This window comes from Periophthalmus magnuspinnatus, chromosome 9 (genome assembly GCF_009829125.3).
Source record: "Periophthalmus magnuspinnatus isolate fPerMag1 chromosome 9, fPerMag1.2.pri, whole genome shotgun sequence".
In the NCBI taxonomy this organism is placed as follows: Eukaryota; Metazoa; Chordata; class Actinopteri; order Gobiiformes; family Gobiidae; genus Periophthalmus; species Periophthalmus magnuspinnatus.
The window spans coordinates 20,853,579-20,875,166 of record NC_047134.1 but is presented as its reverse complement, the minus strand read 5'-3'; the positions used below and the strand labels follow the sequence as shown (position 1 = coordinate 20,875,166).

The 21,588-nt window shown below is 37.7% G+C and overlaps 1 protein-coding gene across 2 annotated transcripts in view; it reads right to left on the bottom strand.

The window, feature by feature from the left end:
- nr6a1a (nuclear receptor subfamily 6, group A, member 1a) overlaps positions 1-21,588 on the bottom strand; it is a 105,332-nt gene that overhangs the window by 15,911 nt on the left and 67,833 nt on the right. Inside the window, exon 1 of one of the 2 annotated variants that reach the window (XM_033972778.2) lies at positions 8,756-8,992. The exons of the other annotated variant lie outside the window; for it this stretch is intronic. Within the exon in view, the coding sequence (XP_033828669.1) occupies positions 8,756-8,810 (55 nt within the window). The 5' untranslated portion in view covers positions 8,811-8,992. Of the gene's footprint in view, positions 1-8,755; positions 8,993-21,588 lie in introns of those variants that run through there. 2 annotated transcript variants of the gene reach the window in all.

Below are 21,588 nucleotides of genomic sequence, written 5' to 3'. Positions count from 1 at the left end.
TTTCAATATTATCATTTATAGTCTATATTTACTTCAACAAAATTAGCCATCATGACAGGATTACCCATTACTAAACCAGATAATAATGACCTTTGACTTTTGCTATAGAATAGCACATTTAGAGGTGCAGGTGGACTATTGACTATCAGTCTGTACCTGTCCAGGTGTCTGCAGATGAACCCTCACGTCTGATTACTGTAAGACTATTGTGTAATGCACTAAACTGCTCTATGTCCGCCCTCCTCCCAGCAGCTTTGTGGTTTGAACACCAACAGCCGGACAGCAAACATGAGGGTGGAGTGGGGACTAATGCACAGTGTGGTGCAGTAAGACGCTCCAACAGGTCAGGTTTCAGGTAAGACGAAGGATGGACAAGGTAACAATAGGTTATGGATGCACTGATGATGGCCTACGGTATTTGAGAAATGTGCTATTTCTAGAAGAAAACTATAAACTTATAACAACTGAAATTAGGCAAAAAGGGAAAAAAAGATCTGCTGATTTAATTGTACCTGAGGGTGGAAAAAAACAAACAAGCAAAAAACGTGGACAAGATAAAAAAAAAGAAAAGAAAGAAAAAACATGTAAAAATCCACTAATTCTTATGCAAACAGAAAATAATTTGTGTCTAAAAACTCTTTGGTGACAATCATGGTGCATTGGCTCTCCCTAGTGGTATGGAGATGCCTTTATTATTTTGGCATGCATTTGCTAACAAAATGCACATTCAATTTCAACAGATTTAAAATGAATAAAAAAATACAAAATTATTCCTGAAAGTTTCTTTGGAGCAGATTAATGAACACAAGAAGTCAGCATAACATGTATCCAGTAGACTTAATGCACATTTCACATATTTATTTTTTTTAATTTATGCTCGAAAAAGAGTGGGAAGAAGAAAACATTACATCCCACCCTTGTCTTACATTAGAACATAAATGAAATACTTTGTTTAAGCTTCCTTTTCAGATGAATTCATGGCAATAACTGCATCAAACGGTCACTGACAGTAATTTAGATGTACAGCGTTACTATAAATGACCACTAGACATTTTTAGGTTGCGACAAAAAGAAACAAAACATACCAGCAATGGCAAGGAAAAATAAGCATAAAGTACAATCAACACTGATACAGAGAATACCTTTAAATTCATCTCTCTCTCTCTCTGTATTTAGACCAGTAAAACTAGACCTTGTTTTTAATATTGCACATATAGTAACACTAACTGGCTCCTTTAATTGCTCTACATCCTTGACTGACTTTACCAGATGGTGTAGATTCCTCTGCATTGCAATGGGCCCATGTTTGGTCAAATGTAAATGTTGGACCTGTTGAGTGGAGGAGGTAACCCGATCTTCTGCCTGCTGTCCACAACAATATTCCACCCAGGACTGATTAAACGGCTGTGTACTTTGACAATAAACAGACCATTGCCGCATAATCTTTAATATTCAAATAAGCAGGATTAAACATGTGATTTATGCTCTGGTCTAAGTTTACCCAAGCGCTTCCTGTGGTGGGGTCTTGTACTAAAAGGTAATTAAAGAAGAAGCAGGGGGTGAGAGCAAAAGCCTTCTCTCTCTGGTTCAGATAATGAATGGAAGAAAGATTAACATTTAAATGGGGCTAAGCTAGTACTGTACTGGGGACAAAGGGGAGACACATGGTGAGCCCCATGGAGGATTGGACGGTTTCAGCGATTAGCTCGGAGGCGCCAGGGTTAAACGCACTGGAAATATCCTCCTCTAAAGCCTAGAAAGAAAATCTGATCAAAAAGTAAAACATCTGACATTTGGAGATTGGAGAAAATGCTGAAAGTATAGGCTTTAGGTTAACATTTAAGTTGGTAATTTTGTCCAGGTTGTGAAATTGTTTAGTTTAATTATGTTAGTATTGTTTTACATGTTTTGCTTTGTAATAAAGTTTAAAGTTTTAACTGCTATCTTCAACACTGCTTGGTGTATGAATTAATTCACTTAAACTTAACAAAATGACTTGGACAAACTTGGCTCTAACTTAGCAACAATTCTTTAAAACAACAAGGAAATAAAAGAGTAATAAGAACTAAATAATAAAATATAAGCAATGCTAATGTTATATTTGGACAATGAGAAAGCACCAACTCATGAGTTTTTCGGCAAATGATTCCTTCCTGACGTGAAAGATTTCATGAGGACCTTTCCCCACTCCAAAGATATATTTTGATTTAAACTGCATTATGGCTTTAACAACTTAGGACCATTGCCATGCCACATCCATAAAATTAGGAAGGAATCTTTATACCTGAAACCCAAGAATAAGCACAGGAGAGATTGAATAATAAGTTATACCTTAGACCTTCGAACAAGCAATATTCATTTTGAACAAAAATACAAAAGTATGCCACTAGTTGCTGAGATAAATTTAATTACAAGTGACAACAAAAAAGGCATATATCAAAACACTTTCAACTGTTTGCAAGTGGCCCACATTGAAGCCATTGTTTTAACCTTGCACAGCCCGGGTTCACCCAAAGTTCAGAGCAAGTTAATGGTGCATTGCCCTGTGTTTCCCAGTGGGAGTATATATTTCTTTAGGGTCTTGTGTGCATGCTTTGGCTCTGAATGTAGCCCAGTGAAGCAAACTTATTCAGCACAAACTCAGTTCAAGTCTCCGATAATAGAGAGCTTTTCGAGCGTTAAGCTGTGGAAGAAAGCCACAAGCCGCCGGGGTGAATCGCGTTGAAAAATACTGGGCCATCTCGGTTTCCCTTCGCACAAAAGCACATCTAAGGTGAGGAACCCTGCTACTTTTGAGACTTAATGCCAACTCAACACCAGCGAGAAGTCAATGCATCAACAAACACACACTTAAGATCAAATAAATACCTCTGCAACCAGCCATTTGCCCTTTCCTGAAGCAATGTTACGTGAAAAATCTGACTTCCTTCCAACAAGCGCTCCTCATGGCAAGATTAATCGCAATCAAAAACTACAATAAGGCAGCGTTTGTGTTTAAATTCAAGTACCAGCCTCATTCTGAAGATCTGTACAAATATGTTCTGAAATTCTGAGTCAATTCTTTTGGGCAAGCATCACAACAGTAAAAAAAAGTATTACAAGCCAAATACTGCAATAATTAATAACATAACTTATCACAATATCAATAACACTGTAAAACATTATAATAACTACCTTAATAAGCTGTAATAAAGCATGAGCAAAAAATCATAATGAACAATGAGTTGAGTCAGGCTTAGTAACTACGTAATTAATACCCAATCCCTAACTCCTCCTAACCTTAGCTAATTAACTACTTTTTACCAATAATATCACATAAAAACGTGAATTGGTTCATGCTGGAAGTGAGATATCGTCGTCAAATCAACAGACACACACTTAAGATCAAATAAATATCTCTGCAACCAACCATTTGCCCTTTCTTTCTCAAAACAATGTTACGTGAAATGCCTGACTTCCTTCCAAAAAGCTTTCCTGACTGGGGGCTTATTTGCCAAATTTCGCACCCCTCTCTTTCAAGTGCATGGCCACCATATAATCAGGGCACCCCAAAAGTCACACCCCGGCCAGCACACTTGATCTCAGCATGTCCCGGGACAGTAGTACTCCTCCTCCTCCATCTCCACCTGTGAATGCGATAGTTAAATATTCATGGCATTTATCTGAGGATATGGCTCCACAGCAAATGAACTAACATGTGGGTATCGATCGCGTCTGCTGGCCAAACGTCAGGGAAGGTTTGTCACTGAAGGACAACTTCAAGGGTAGATGCAAAAGCTCGTGCAATTAAAGCAAGGAATGTATTTTGTGGGAATGTTTGGTGAACAGAACAGAGCAACACTGTAATTCTGAGACAACTTTCTACTGTTAAAAAGATAGACTGCCTAATTTTACACAATTTGAATGAGATACTTTGATACTGAAATTTTAAACTGGATTTTGTTATGAAGAGAAATCTGAATTAAGTAGGTACAAAAAACAAATAGTTTCTCAAGAATTAAGATAACGTCGTACTACTAATCAAGACTATTCTAAAACTATTCAGAAAATGTCCAACTTTGTCCTAGTTAGTTTTTGTTTTTTTCTAAGAATAGATACTGACTTAAATGAGCATTTAGTTTTGATACTAGTGTCAATTGTAACTATGACTAGAAAGAAAATACACACTATAAATTGTACTTGATACAGTAAGCATTCACCAAAAGCACAACTTTAGTTTAAAATAATCAAATAAAAGTGCATTTACTTTAACACTTGCCCTAAAAGCCATTTTTCTGGTCAATTTACGTTGACTTTACACCATGACGTCAACAATATTAGCTACTGCTTTGGGCATTGCGTTACCGGGAAGTAAGCTTGACTAAATAAACAAAAGGGTTCAAAAGAGACATTCCAGGAACTTTCCTGTTGCAGTGTAGGAAGTGATCAGTGGTTACACCCATGGAACCAATCACCAAACAGGCCTAAAATTCAACTGAGTCTGTGATTGCATGAGAATTTTGACATTTTAACAAACATTTGGCAACAATAAGACAGCACATCTTTTTAATCATCTCTAGACTACAACAGTGAAATAAAATGCATAACAAGGCTGCATCCAGTTACTCAAAATGCCTAAGACATGTCTGCAAAGCTTTTTAATATAAACTGTAAAAAGCTGGTTGCATATTGATTAAGCACTTAAACAATCATTTTAAGTCACCTCAACCCTACCAGGACTGCACCAGTAAACTAAAACTGCACTGGCCACATAACGCACAAGTTCTTCTAAATGAAAACTCGTTGGAGACCTTTCTCATCTTGACCTCCACCCCCTCTCTCCTTAGCTCTGTTACGCAACCCCCGATGACAGGTAGAGCTGAGCAAGTCATCCCTGAACATTCAAACACACAAACATGCAGTGACCCCCACTCCGCCGCCACCACCACCACCATGACCACAACCTCCCCCTCCCCTACCCATTAAAGACTGCATTGTTTGCCAGAGGTCAGCCTGGGTTTCATTCCAAACTTTAACGCAAACCAGGAAATGCAGGTGGGACCTTTTAAACGGTCAGTCAAAGGCAAAGATAAACAGCTATGGGTGGTGCCATTTTTTGGTAATATACTTCAACAGAAATCAAGTCGGAGTAAAATCTTTCCTTATCAACGGCTTGTAACCTAGATGCAAGCCAGTTTTTTGCAATTATTTTGAACATAACTTTATCGAACAATTTCACGTTGATAAATAAAAACAATTGGGCGTTTCACACGTCACACTCTAGATGGTACAGATGAGTCAAATATGAGTAGGTGGTGTCTTCCTCCCTGGGCCGGTTCATGCTGGGAATGAGATGCATTGTGGTCAAATCTCACTATTGTCTAAAACAGAGCCATACAAAGCCCTGTGTATAATGCTTTCTTTTGACTGGAGGACAGAGCAACAAGGACAGCGGCTACAGGGTCTCTCTACAGGTTTTGTCAAGGGCCCGACCACGGAGAGGGGAGGGGGTTGGACCAATCTGTTGTACTTTTCCGTTCCTGCTCCTCCTTCCTGCTCTCTGTCTCCTCCCATCTATTGGCTTGTACTTATCAATGGTACCCGGAGATTAGGGTAGAGCTGCATATTTGGGAAAACTTGCCATATGAAATAGTATGATTAATATGGCAACAAGTAAATTATTTTGTGGTATTTGGTGATTTTATAAAATTTCCAATTAATTTCAGTTCAAATTACTACTCACTGGTCACTAGACTTAGGAATCATTGAGTTTATTACTTGATTTGAAGCCACTTAAAATGGGAATTTGTGCAAAAACAATCAAATAACTAAGATTTTAAGATCTTGGTTTCTTGGTTAACTAAGAAAATGTTAAGCTCCAATTGTGTGGACAGTTTTCGATGTGGTTTATAGTTTTTTTTCCCCCAAATATATTTTATACTGTATTAATATACTTTGACTATGTTCGTTTAGTGAAGCAATTATTTTTCCTCAACAGAACAAGTTAATCATCACATGTTTGAAGGAAGTCAATAATCTATTTCACCTTCAAGATACGTTTGACGGTTGTCACCAATTTCTGTGTCACAATCAATATGAGAAGAAACCTGATTTGGGGGAATTTTAAATTATTGCAACCATGACAAAAAGTTAAATCTTTGCTTCATACTCAATCTAAAACAAATTATTTTTCAACCACAATAAAAAAGTGAATGCAAAACTAAAAGCAACACAAATGCACACAACATTTTAGGCACTTTTTTGCAAGTATAATCAATATTTTTGCTTCCAAATTGAATATAAATTTTCCTATAAGAATCCACAAGTATGAATGTCACGATTAAGTAACTGCCAGAGCCAAAAAATACAACAAACTAAAACTAACAAGAAACAAAAATATCCAAATTTCTTCCTTGTCCCCTAAAAGCCATGGGGAAGCCCTGTGGATAGCCTAATCCAGCATTCCTGCACTCCACTGAGATGGTAATCCACAAGGTTACGTGCATGCAGTTGCAGATGGGACAGGGTGCGCGAGACAATGGCGACCTGTTGACATATACAGCGAAGGATGAAGCATTAGCATTGAGTGGAACCTACAGGCACTGATAGGTTACATATTAATGCTATGCTAATGGAAGCCACATGTGATGCCGCTTTGTGAAATAATGAAGGGAAAGGCCTTGGTCGGAGGAGTATGCCACTGTCTTAGCATCTGAAAAGGTAATTGAAAGGTTTATTTAACCTGTATGGAAATGTGGGTCATATACATTTGAACTTACATGAGCTGGTTTGTAAGTCTTTTTTTTTTTTTTTTTTTAGCTAACATTGAAAAAAAGGTTAGTGTACAGCACGCAGAAAGACCAGTGACAACAGTTTACATTTCAACTTGATTTTGGCCACCAGAGAATTATTTACAAATTTAAAAAAACAAACAAACATGTAAATTCAAAAACATTCAAAATTAATCTTGGGTTCTTCAAGTGAGAATTAAAATGACTGTCACCACTGTACACAAAGTAATGATAACTGTATCTGCTACAACTGCTACAAAAAAGTAGCAAAGTAGAATATCCACCAACCAAAGAGAATAATAAGTAATAACGACAAATAAAACCAAGTAAAACATACTTAGGACTGCAAAACCAATGAACCAAATTAAACAAAAAAAATCCTTTGTTTTTGCTTTTAGAGGCAATATGTTTCATGCTAAAATCCTTCCCTCCTCTTTCATGTTTGCACTATATCCATGTGGTTAACAGATGTAATAAATGTACATTATAGGCAGCAGTAATTAACACACGCTTTGAGTAATAACAGTAGGGGTCTTCTGTAAGATGCAGAACTCACTTCAAAAACATCCCAAAAATAGGGGAAAAATAATGCAGCAAATTGCCTGCATTTTTTTAAAACTAAACCTCTGCCTTCCCATGGATCAGATAAATTCACCTTGTCCTACAGTGGGGGGGTGGGGCAGTTGTAATAGCACACCCTTGTCAAATAAGTATCGGATGGACTTGATGGTTTAGTTTGACAGGGGAGCAGCCAAAAGTGGCCTATAAGTTTCAGTGAAATTAGCTGTTCACCGCTAAAGCTATTTATAGCCTTGCATTTCATAGTCAAAGTAGTCCCTGGCCTGCCCCCACTGTTGAATTGATTCGCACACTGCTCCTGTTCATTAATGTACCTTCATGGCTAAGCTAACGTGCACAATGCAGATTTTACCATAGCTTTTTGAATTAAGAGTTGTGGTGGATTTCTTGGAGGTAAATTAGGTAATTCCACTAAAAGCTAGTCAAGCTCAATGGAGGACTACCTCTCAGCTGCAGCACAACCAACATGGCTGCTTGCAGGGATTAGCTTGAGGGGGAAGGGATGCATACAGTAACATGGTTGTTCCACATACCCAACACCAAAGTCCTTGAAGGAAGATAGCAAATGAAGGACTAATGCATTGTTTTAAGGTCCCATTGCGGTTGGGGGATTAGACAGTAATTCGGGGTGAACTATGGCATCAATAAACCCACTGACAAACACTAATTTATTAAAAGGACAATATGAGCTGCTAAGGAGGCCAGGGTTAATAACAACTTGCCCCCTTTGGAGTGGATTTGAAGAGGAAGAAAAAAAATGGGGGGACATTTTCCAAATTCCAGCAAGGGGGTAGGGGGTGGGCAGTGGTTAGGAAGGATTAGCTTGGGGTGTAAAACTGCCAGGAGATGGTTATACTATCCAAACTCAGGAACTGGGAACAGAAAGGTTAATTTGATAAGCTAAAAAACAGTGCTAGTTTCAAGGGAGTATTTAAGCTCCTTCCTGGCCTTCAACTGTCTATCATATCCACACTGCTGATGCATTCAAACCCGCACACCAAATGGATCAATACGTGAATACATGAAGCCATGCTACTGGGCAACGAGATTCATAGCCACGCCACCTTCCACATACGTCATAACACACACATAAACAAAGCACTTGAAGGCATTGATCGCTGGGAAAAACCAAGGTGGGCTATATCGCTTGCTCATTAGCTGTGAAAATCATTAAAATTTCACCCAAGCACTAAGCCAACTTGATCCTAATAAATATGGCAGGAAAACAATGCCACATCTGGAGTGGGTTATTGCATGCAAGCTAATGTTTGGAGGATGCTAGTAGCAAAACATTGAGGTTGCATAGCTGCTTTTCAAATATAGTGCATTGAAATGTTAGCAAGAAGCGTGATAATCAGTAGTGCAGATAAAATAAATGATTAAAAAGGTATTGGCTGTGGTCTTACCTTCCCATGTGTCCATTGCATGCTTCTCCCAGCCTGCTTGGCCCCATTCATGCATGGACTGTGTTAGTGAAAAGCCAGTGGGCCTGCTCCCCACATGATGACTCGCCTTTTTTTTTCCTTCTTTCACTGCCGCCCGCTTCTGGTTTCTCTCTCTCCCCCTCCACACAACCTCTTCCCTCGACCGCCTGCTCTAGACTGACCACGGCAAGGCAGAGCACCACTGGTCACTGGGCTGCCTTTGGTCATGTGATCGGGAGAGTTCAAGCCCCCAGGGGTCAGTCACTACAGCTTGAGGTCCAATGACAGCCAGGGGTTATCTGAGTGGAACTGATAGTCCTATTTTCACTGCTGGCTCAACAATGCCCAGATCCCACCCCTCGCAAACACAACCCCCCCCTTAAACCAAATTAGCTCGCCTCCCATTCTAAACAACAGAAGTAGCATCTCCACTGACTGTGCCTCTGGGCAGTGCTGGTTTGGTATGACCAAAGTGCATGTCCAAGCAAAAACACAGGTTAAGGCTGACAAAACACACGGACATTAACTAATTGATGCACTTAAGAAGAAGGGTAAGGTTAGGTTTCAAGAATGGCCTTCTAACACAACAGTAGGATTAACTTAGCCATAGATGTTAACTTTGTTAACTTGGATTGTTAGTGTAATAATGTGTGTGTATTGTGTGTGTGCATATATATATATATATATATATATATATATATATATAAATATATATATATATATATAAACAAAATACGCTAAATTTATTTTAATATTTGTAAAAAAATACTTCCCAAATTCAGATATTTATGCCAAAACCATTTTACCAATTTGAATGTGTATGATAATTTTAGCAAGGGCTTGTAAGACCAGTACAAGTACAATGAACCTTCACAGTAGAGATTCAAGTGATGCTACCATGATCTAGCCTACAAAAGCTAACCCACAAAAGTCATTGTAAAGAGTTATTTTACCATTCAGTACGATCGCGTCTTTCATCCCCTCAAGCTGCCTCGCTAGGGAGCCATAGTGCGAGGTATCCAGTGTTAAAATTGGGTACAATCACCAAAATGAAAACGTGATGATGTTCTTGAGTAACCAGCAGCTTGTGACTTGACCCTGAATAAGGCTTAGCACTGCACTGGACCCCACCTGACCTGACCGTCACTCACAGACCCCCCCTCCGATGTCCCTTTGACCACCTCAGCTCCACCCATCCGACTAATACCACAGCACTTGACCTATACCTTCACAGCAGCATCACAGAGTTGCCAGGTCTGCTTCATTATAGTGACTTCGGGCAACTATTTTGGGAAAGTCACTTGCAAATTTTAACAGGTGTTTTTTTTCTTTTTTTTTTTTTTCGGGATTGCTACTGAGAGATACATTTTAGCCTTTTGTCAGTTCTGTTCCATGTTAAAACCATACTGTGCAACTTTTAAGCCAAAAAAATGACTAAAGGAAAATCAGATTTTTCATAATGGTTGTCTGTGTAATCCCTCAGTCGTCCAGGTCTGATCAATAGTAAAAGCCAAATTTAAAATCTGTCAATTGGACAAACAGTTGTAGGAGTGAAGATGTTTTGCTGCTCATCCGCTTCTTCAGTTCTGGTCAGATTGCTGGTAAGATTGGCTAGGCCAATAGGCTAGCTCAATATACCTAGCCTACATAGAGGATCTGTAAACAATAGCAGTTTCCAGTTTCAGTATAGTTAACTCCTCCCTTCAGATATAAGGCAGTGTCCACCAGTAATCTGACCAGAACTGTAGAAGCGACTTAGATGAGCAGTGAAACATCTTCACTCCTTCACTTTGTTGTCCAGTAGACAAATTTTACTTTTGGCTTTTACTATTCATTGTGGATGTTTTTTATTACAATGAAAAACAATGAAAACCATGCGTTCTTACTGTAAGCGGGCTTGCATCTCCACAAACCTGACTCTTACTTGGCTATTTCACACTTATTTCCATGGAAATGTTACTCCTTTGGCTATAATATTACACAATATGGAAGTGAACATATCTAAATGGACATTTTTCCAAAGTGGTTTTAAGTTTCCATTTCCATGGAATCAGGTTACGTACCATCTTCAGAGAGATTTAAACTTCATCTTTTGCCCTCTCCAGAAAGTTACATGGCATTGCTTTAACAGACCCAGTTATTCAACCCCCCCTCCTCTCCTGATCCTCTTCCCCACACACCTTGTCAATGCTAATGACCCAGCCACACTAAGTCATGTATAAGTAGCTTTTCACATTCAAACGCGAGGCACACACGAGACTGTCTTGTTATAGGGAATGCAAACGAAGCCGGTAAGGCCAGACTCACAGGACTGCCCGGGTATAAAATGCATGGAATGGAAAAGTGGTGATTGGAGATGCTTTTGGTTTAAGCTCGGCAGGTAGGTAGTAGGGGAAAACGGGTGATCAAAGAGTCTAGCCGTCTCTACCTTTGCACTAATAACATAAGAGCGTGCTGCCATATGTCACGGTGTCAAAGGCAAGGCTTATAGGGAGAAGGATGAGGCTGTGCTAACCAATGCGCTTTTACATAGAGATTGGAGTATTAGTGTAACGTGCAAGACGTATTAAAACAAGGCCATTTTCAAGTGTTTACAACCAGGTAACACCATATAAAGCAAGAAGGGAAATTTCAATGAAGCTCAAAAAAGTGCAAAGAAAAAAGGTTATAAATATGGTTCTCAAAATGTGACACTGTTACAACTGACAATATAAGATCTTCAAATGAAGGCTTTGCAATGAAATTAATTTTAATAGTTATTTCTAATTGTCAATGGTATGCTTGTTTTTAATTTAGAGGTCAATAGTTAATCCTCATACAGTAAAAGCATGTGGTTTGGAGCAGAACTGTGGTACATTGTAATGGTTCAATAAGAAAATAAAATAAAGTTGAAAAGCAAAATTGTTCAAAATGAAGGAAAAAAAAAGTCAAATGTTATTGTCATTTTAAGATACTACAATGACAATAAAACACAAAGTAATTTTCAACACAAAATATTAGTAGTTTCTTTACTATGCTATGTGTGGTCTATTAATGATACAGAACAAGACAATACAAAACTATTGGAAAGGTCCAAATTTGTCCATATAATGTCATTATTTAAAACACGTTGATACTTCAGATGTGTTTTCTGGTTTCAATAAAAGTATTTGGATACCGTTTTTTTTTTTTTTTTTTTTGACTACCCTACAGCAAACAAACGAAAATGTAAAGCTAATACAAAATAGTAAACCGTTCAGCAGGGCTCAGAGCTACTTTGGACACGTACAGGTCTGAGAAGGATACCCTTGTCTTGTTGATACTAATAGCAAATCAAACCCATGCCGCGATCGAGGGGGGGAGGGCAGTGGGGGCTCCATATGTCACCCTTGACCTTAGCACCTTTTATCCCGAGTGGGCGAAGATGACCGGCGCATAATCGGGTCGGCCATGTTGGCTTTAACCTTGAAGACAGAGGAGCTGGGACGGGACGGAGCGGCGCGAGAGAGGACCGCAGGGGGCCAGGTAACCACACTGTGTTAAATACTACCCCCTCTTACGTGGGATATATGCAGAAAGTAGAATACATATTTGGGATACAGACTAAATACAACTAAAACATTGTTAATATTTCAAGTTGGTCTGCCTTTGTATGCAACTTTAAAATATGTTATCATTTCGAATACTCATTTGTTGAACAAGTATCATTAAGAAAAGTGATCTTAACGATACGATAGAGAATGATCTTGAGCAAGTGTAAGACCACGTACACCCATGGACCACTATGGAACATACAAGGATCACTGAGGCATTATTATAGATATAACGCCACATTGGAATATAAAAGAAAGTACTATTATTTAATGTTGAAAATCACATTCTAAATTTGAAATGTAGGTATTGTGACAACACTATTAAGAAGTTACGACAACAGCATATAATTCCTAACCGTCTTAAGTTATTCTATCCACAGTAAAGCTGCATATTATGAAAGCCTAAACCACTTATTCTTGATATTAACAGTTCACTACACACCATCTCTCTTAACTTGTCTGACTCAAACATGATGATTCATTCTGCATCCACTCCCCAGCCCAAAACATTTCATCTTTAATATTACTCACTACACCCAAAACTTCAACACATTTTGTCTTAACCCTTTTGAAACGTACCCTTAAGCATATTACATTTATATACAGTTTACCAATACACAGAAACGCTAAAGTTGAAGCTAATTTTTTGAAATGTCACCCAGATGCATTGTGGGATGTTTTCTGCATTTCCCTAAACAGTGGAGTCACAAAGGCCAGGTCTCTGGTCAGGCGCCCCTCCCCCATGGAGCATTGTCACATCAGCCTGAAACTCCACTTCACAAACAAAGAGGAGACACAAGAAAAACAGGATTACTCTGGTTCTACTACAAATGCACATATACAATACTAGGAGTTATTTGAGCTGGAACGTATGCACCAGTGGTAATCAGGGTTTCAAAGTTTTGGGTGAACTTTTTAGGTCTTCATCAAAGGAAATCTACTAAGAAAAAAATGACAGTTTATGTTTATAATCAATATATATATTTTCCTTTGTGTCAAAATTAATACAGTAGATGTAAGAATCCATCTTTTAAAAGTGTGAGCCAAATTTTGGTGCCAGGTGACATTTTCAAGAGTATTCCAACCTGAGTAATATATTTAACAGTGTAACAGTACTATTACTTGAGTGGAAGTTTTGTTTTTTGTTTACTCTTCCCACTGTGAGTAAGTCTACAAGTGACAAAAGCTTTCATGCTGACAACATTAACTGATTTGAACTAAATTCGTTGATATTATAATAAACTCAATTATGAATAAAATGCAATTTTTTGACAGTTCGATCTGGAAATGCTCTTACTCAATATTGACTTTTCCAAATTCTTTCTTTTACAATAACAGAGCACAGGACTAGTAGTCGTACTTCCACTTTAACAACATTCTTCAAGTAATGATACTCTTAATTATGCACAATGTTTGGCTACTCTACTCATCTTTAATCACTACACAATACAGTGGCAGAAAGAAAGGTCTATAATGTTATATTCATTTAGACCCATTGGTAAATACAAATGTAACTGTGACGGATTAGCAGTCACAACAAAGCAAGTCAACAGCTGATAAACAGTTTGGTACTGTAACAGTCAATCTCCGCAAATGTGTAAAGCATTTGGTGCAGGCGTTTACAGTATAAGGATGCAGATGTCGGTACTGCTTTCTAACCGATAGGACCAGACGTGGGAAAAGGCATCCTGTTACGCTTGATTACAGTAAAGATATATTAACTTTTATTTACAACATGCAAACAACATACTGGACGATCCAAGATATGCAATAATTCTTGGTAAAAAAAACCCCTCAGATACTTAAGTACAAGTACAAATATATGGAGTACACAGTAAAAATGTATTGTCAAGTTAGCACAAATTATCACCATTGACTTGAAATCAGAATTAAAGAAGAGTTATATAACAATTATCAAATCGCAAGGGCTGCAGTTATTTAGGCAATATTCTGTCCTAAGCAATAGCAAAATATTCTGTCTTTCTATGGGAAATATATATATTCTTAACCATGTAATTTAGACATTAAGAAATATGGTTCTGAAATACAAGACTTAATTCTGGTTGTTAAAATGTGCGCTGCAAACTCAAAACTAATTTGAAAAAGGTGCGACTCCAACTGCAATAGTTGTAATAAGAAATATCACAATTAGATAATTAGTTGTGCAACCCCAATACACAGTTAATCACCTAAATATTGACCTCAATTTTGATCCTAAGGAAAAAGTCTGATACTCATTTCAATACTAATTTCTACCTAATTAACCAAATTTCTTTATTTTATTATTCTGTAGTCAATGATTATACTGCATTGTTACATCTATATCTACCTCCAGTACAGTATCTTATCCATTGGTTTCAAAATGATGAAAAATTAGGACCTTTGCCATAGCAAAGAACAATAAACCCCCCCCCAAACTATACATTATGAATAGGGAAACATCCTCACTGTTACATATAAAAGGATGTGATATTCTTGTGATTTCTCAGTCTCTTTCTCGTCTAGTCGTCCTGCTTTTGACCCCCGGCTCTGTCCATTCCTGCAGATTAGATTTACAATGATCGGCCCCCGCGCTGTCACTCATGGTAGGGGCCTGGGACGCTTGATTTTTGGACGCACTGATGGAGATGTGGATCAATGCCACTGTTCTCCTGCTGAACTTCCAAAGGGCAAATAAAAGTGCGCTGACCGGGCCACCATCTCAACGTCAATGCCACTCAGACACACACATCAGGGCTGCATTCAATAACCATTCATCAGTCAACTCGATATTTGGTATTTTCTGTCAGACTAGTTTAGACTAAACTTGACGAACACGGATTGGCAGAACTAGCCTGTTATGCAACTTTTTATTGGGTAATGATGGCACCAAGACAAGAAAACAAAACGTGGAAAACAGGAAGTTGTAGGGAAGTGAAAATATTTTATCAGTATCAATTTCAATTTGCTGTTTTATCAAGTTTGAATTTGAGTAATTCTACATTTTAATCCTCACTTCAGCAACTATCTATCATAGTAGGCAGAGACTTTGGTTTGTGATAAATAAAATGAATTAATGTAGTTGTAGTTGAAGGCTGTACCCGACTGAAGCAAAAGCAGTATTACATTTGAGCATAGTTTTGTGCAAAATGTTTTAATTGAAATTCCTACATAGAAGTATTTTATGAAATAGTTGTAACAATAGGTGCATCGTATAGGAAAAACAGAAGATTTACAATTAGCTGTAGACTTGAGGTAGCCGACCAAAAGCCATCATTTTACCTTTGCTTCATCCAGGTAGGAAACCTGTAAAATGTCCCAATAAAGCAGCCGACGTTACACATTTAAGAGCATTTATGGGAAAGGACCCCCAGATGCCCCTGTCCTGTCATAAACTCTGCACTACATGATCCCACACTTTTGAAATGCTTGCGATGCCTTTAGTCGGGCTATCTCCTCTGTTTAACTATGTATCTACACGCTGTTAGACATGCATGTGCAGACAATCATGTGACTTAAATTGCCCATATTGAATGAATTTGAGTGTGAATCAGTCAATGTCAGTCTTGAAGTGTTCACCCTGTGACTAATTGTACAAAGTATCCACAGACATACACCACCAGTAAAAGTTTTGTACATCCTTTTTCATTTAGTTTTTCTTCTTTATTATTACCAACTATGAATGAACTCTGATGGAATGTAGCAAATGAAAAATAAAATCTAAAAACTCAAATTTAGTTTTAGACAAATGATAATAAATACAAATAAAATAAATAAATAAAAAAAATTAAAATAAAAGAACCCTGAGCCCTGGTTTGCACCTTTTTTTTTTTTTTTTTTGCATTTCTTGACCCTGACAAGTCGCACCTGCGAAGAGAAACAAACAAAACATTTATTGAATGAGAAGGTGTGTCCAAACGTTTTACTGGTAGTGTATTTAAAAAAACAACAACAAAAAAACAAACAAAAAACAACATTTTGGACAATGTAGTTATATGACAAAAAAACAAAAATACATCTAGGGTTTTATAAACAGCGGTTGATCATGATGCAGTGACTAATGACTGGATTTGCCTTTTGACCTTGTGACCTTTGTACTCCTCTGTTTTGGGTCCACATGTTGGAAAAAAATCAAGATGAGCTCATCTTTAAAATACCAATATTCTGATAAATCTATCACGACTTCACTGTGGTTTGGACTCTGGAAATGGGCTCAAAGTTGTTTAACGTCTATACTTTATTATGTAATCCCACAAAAATAAGGTACAAAAAAAAACAAAAAAACACAAGATTCAAAATTAGATACTAAAAAATCTGAATTAGCGTTGCATAAAATCAGAATGGGTGTAGCATAGTGCTGTTTGTGCAAAATGAATATTTCCTTCTAAAACAAAGCCACTGTATATTCATATTTGCAAATGATCTCTTCACATTTTTTATTATAAACCAAAATGACCAAATTGTAGAGCTTATAACCAGCCAGACTATTGAACTGTTGAACACAATATACATTTGTAAGACGACTGGATCTATGAATAAAATACTTTGGTAAATTTTAATCACGAAATGCCTGGAACATTTCAAATTATTTCTTCATTGACATTTTTGCCCAGAAATGTTCTGATTTCCAAAATTATACATGCAATAACATTTTCCTCTCTCCTCCCCCGTTTCTCTTTCTCTCCAAACTCAGAGCTGCTATGAGTCAGCATCAGTAAAGGTCAGGGGTCAAACCAGGTCTTTGTCAAAGGAAAAGGGTCAGAGGAGGGTCCACACGCTGTGGCACAAAGAGACGCTGCACAGCACAACTCAATGTTAGATAACAAGACATGTCACAATCTGCTGATTCAATTATAATAGTCTGAGGTCATATTGACAGACCCAAGTACAACAAAAAGTACTACATCAACAAATACTAAAGGTGAAAAAAAAAAACTCGCATTGTCGTATTTAGATTTTTTTCTTATTAGTTGTAACATATTACTGTATTTTTCGCACTATAAGGCGCATCGGAATATAAGGCGCACCTTCAATGAATGGCCTATTTTAAAACATATTTCATATATAGGGCGCACCGCATTATAAGGCGCATAGAATATAAACTACTGTAGTATCTGGGGTTGTGTTACGCATCCACGAGATGGAGCTGCGCTAAAGGGAATGTCAACAAAACAGTCAGATAAGTCAGTCAGTCAAACTTTATTAATAGAATTAAAAAGAACGTTCTGAAAACTTACTCACTCACAAAACAAGTTAATGCATCACAATATAGTAACTCTCGAAATAGTGCAAAGCTATAACAATAACTCAACGTTGTTCAAACGTAAATGTCCATATTCTCAATATCTCCCAGCCTTGTTTAGTTGTAAACACGTGAAAGAAACACGTAAACCTCACTTTTTCAGCTCATTCCTCATTCACGAATCCGTCGAGTTCTTCCTCTTCAGTGTCTGAGTTAAACAGTTGGTCGAGCTCATTCAAAGTGCCCAATTCTGTCTCGTCAAAATCGCCATTATCCGTGTCGCTGCTGTTGTCTGACAGTTCAGTGACAATTCCTGCCTTCCTGAGCTCGGACCACAGTTGAGACTGATACATCAGCCCAGGCATCCGCAATCCATTGGCAGATTGTGGCGTATGTCGCCCAGCGCTGTCTCCCCGTCTCTCCGTTATCCCTATAGCGTCGGATTCTATTGTCGCCGTTAGACTCGCGGTTGCGGACTTTCCAGCAGCGTTAACACCGCAACCAGTCGTGCTCTCATGTAAATTCAAACGGCATCTCAAAGCGGAGACATGGGGCTATTTAAATATTTTACCATCATTACGGTAATCTGCCTCTGTTGTCCTGAAGGTGACGAATGAGAGCGCGGTGCTGCGGGAATTTTCCCAGTCATTTATTCGATGCATAAAAGAAAAAATACGGATGGATGTGTAAAATAGAAGTAGTTGTGTGAAAAGCAGTAAATTCTGACACTTCGTTTGACATGGTTTTTATGGCTAAAAAAGAATAAAAGTCTAGGTGAGCTATACTGGCCCATAGTGTGCTCAGTCCTTAAAGGGTTATTACCGCTATTACTTCAGCGATGCCTCCTGACTACGGGTGTCATAATTGACCAATATTGATCCATATATAAGGCGCATCGGATTATAAAGCGCACGGTGGGTTTTTGAGAAAATTAAAGGCTTTTAGGTGAGCCTTATAGTGCGGAAAATACGGTATACGTTTTCTTGAGCAGAAAGGGCAAAAATGTTGACAAAACACAATTGAACTGTGTAATGGAAAAAAGTTTGAAGAATACACACCACCTGAACTTTGAGGTTGAACTACTGAGTTGAAAATGGGCCTACATCTACGCTGGCTTTGTTAAGTGGCAATGCCTGTACTAATGAATAATTTAATTAAGTGGCAACAAAGAATTTAATTAATTTTGAACAATTTATAGCTTATTAGTATTAGCATTACGCAAGGCAAGTTCATTTGTACAGCGCAATTCGTACACAAAGTAATTCAAAGTGCATTACAGAATAAGAAAGACATTAAAATCCCAATACAAACAAATCAAAACATAAATAATCACAAACAATCATCATAAAATTAACATTGACATAGAAGTAGTAAGTCCTTCAGCAAGTCCTGATATTAGGTCTGCATATTTGTAAGTACTCAACATTGCTTTAAATAATAAATACATTTGCAGGGGTTTTTGTTATTTGGTAGGCCTCCTGCTTTTCTAAAGGGCGCAGCAAATATCTGTTCACTCAAATGTCCAAATATTGCCATGATCCTTTGTTAAAGACATTTGCTTTTCCTTAAAAATTAAACACTTAAAACGTTAATGTCCATTCAATGTGCAGCAATGTGGAAGATTTTTGCAAACGGGTATTGAACATCGGTTAGTTTAGGCCAAGCTGAAAAGAGTCGCAGGTTTAGCAGGTGTATGCCCGCTCCAGTCGCTCGTGGTTGCGGAGAAGTCTATGCGTCCACCCGTTTGGTTTAGAGACAACCCAATGCCAACCGTGGATAAACGCAATGTGTATTGAGGTCTTTTGGGGCTTTTAACGATAGGATTAAGCTTTCATAAAATCAGAAATGAATAATCTACCATCTGTTTAAAGCTTTGACCGTAGTGATTTCCGTGGAGTAACATTATTAGGGAGTTTCCCGTCGCCTCACAGCCGAGCGAAGGCCAAAGCGGAGCTCGGTGATGATGCGATGTCGTTTGGTGACACTCTGCTGCACTGCCTCTGAAGGATTGTTGGGGAATTTCCATGATGTCTCACACGGAGGATCATCTACTAGGGATGCACCAATTTAAACTTTTTCAGTTCTGATACCAATTCTGATATGATAGCTTTAAGTATCTGTTGATACTCCATACAGACAGCAGTGCAGAGTGAAAACAGCATTTATTTCCTGAAAACAAAAATAAAATCACACAGAACTGATCTAAATGTGTTCTGTGTGTTATCTCTCAAGAAATTTCAGAACGATTTAGTGTAAATAGTTCAAACATTAGGAGACATTCTGGGCCGACAAGTAAATAGTCTTATTACAGCAATTAAAATGTCCAACCAGGATATTGGCTGAACTGATATTTGGAGGCCAGTATCGAATTCGGCAAATTTTTCAGCGGCGATATCTGATACCAGTATCAGATCGGTGCATTCTTATAATGTACCCTCCAATAAGGCACGGTGCACGACAGGTTATGAGCTCGATATACAATAAAAAGATGTGTGTGGACTCGTCTGCTTTACAAGTTAACAATAATGCAAATATAATGCTGGGCAGTGAATAGATGTGGATGTTGTGACAAAGTACAGAATTGTTCTGTAATTGGAAAGCAGCCCAAGAGAGCAGCTCCAAACATCTACAACCCAGTACTGTTATTTCATATTTGTACATGTCATATTTTTTAAGGCTTTGTATGCATTATATGGTCTGCTTTAGTTACTTTTAGGCCTATGAATGAAAAATATATATATATATATATATATTAGTTTTACATTTCAAAAATCAGGTTAATTTAAAAATGTATTATTTGTTTTACTTGATGACAAACCTCTTCAAATTATCCTTTATCTGTATTGGTTGAAAATCACCTCTAATCATTTCATTTTTACCAAGTTTTTGTTTACTTTGTAATTCATTATTTATGTATTTTTTTAATTGAAACTGTGAGAATTAACTCCTAGATTCCAGGTTTAACCCTCAGTCACACCTACTGGGAGAGTTCAGCCAGGTTTGCATTTCCTTTAATAATCTTTAGTGCATCACATTAAATTTAAATGTTAGGGACATGCAAATATATTGATTATTTGCTGTTAAATGTGTCATTTGGTCTGGCTTTCCCTTCATCCATTTTATTCATAAAAAACAAAAGAAAAACAAAAAACAAAACAAACTGCTCAGTAAATGTTTCTTGAATGTGTTTTAGATTAAATCTGAGGGCTAACTCCGAGCTTTTTGCCGTCACTCGTGCCTATTGGGACTAACCAGGTATGCATTTTTCTTAATCTACACTGCATGACTCTAAAATCACATGGAATGAACATACAATATAGGAACAATTATTTTGGTAATCGATTAATTTTGCGATTATTCTTTCCATTAATAAATAATTTTTTCCGGTTGCAAAAGGCCAGTGAATGAGATGTATTTACTAAATCTGACCCAGACAAACCTAGTAATTTCAGAGACAAAATTGGCTATCATCAAAACAAAAAAAAGAAAAAAAAAAAAAAAAAAAAAAAAAAGAAAGAAGAAGCTACATTTACACATTCCCTGTGTTGTTTTGAAGTCATTACGACTTTGTGTGAGTCATAAAACCTCTTCTCTCGGCTCGTCAGATATTTTGGAGTCAGATAACAATTATTCAATTACTAAATTAGTTGATGATTATTTCAATAACAGATAAGTTAATTCATTAATTGCAACTAATTTCAGACGTAAATGTAATTTCTCTGTATCCTTTCTTTTCTCTGTCTCCTGACTCTGTCCCCTCTCATTTTCTCCCTGTCCTTTGACTCCCTTCATTCTCTCCTGCCTCTGTGTCCTTACCCTCATCCCCTCCTCTCTATTCCCTTTCAGTCAGTCTCTCTTCTCCACTCCCTCTGTGTCTTTTTTCCTTGGTCTCCATTTTTCTCCTCTCTCTTTGTGTGTCCCCTCTTCTCTCCTGCTGCTGTGTCTTGTCATGCTGTCTCCTTGCTCCTTCTGTCTATTCTCTCCCTGTCCCCCCTGTGTTTCTTACTCCCCCTCAGTTTATC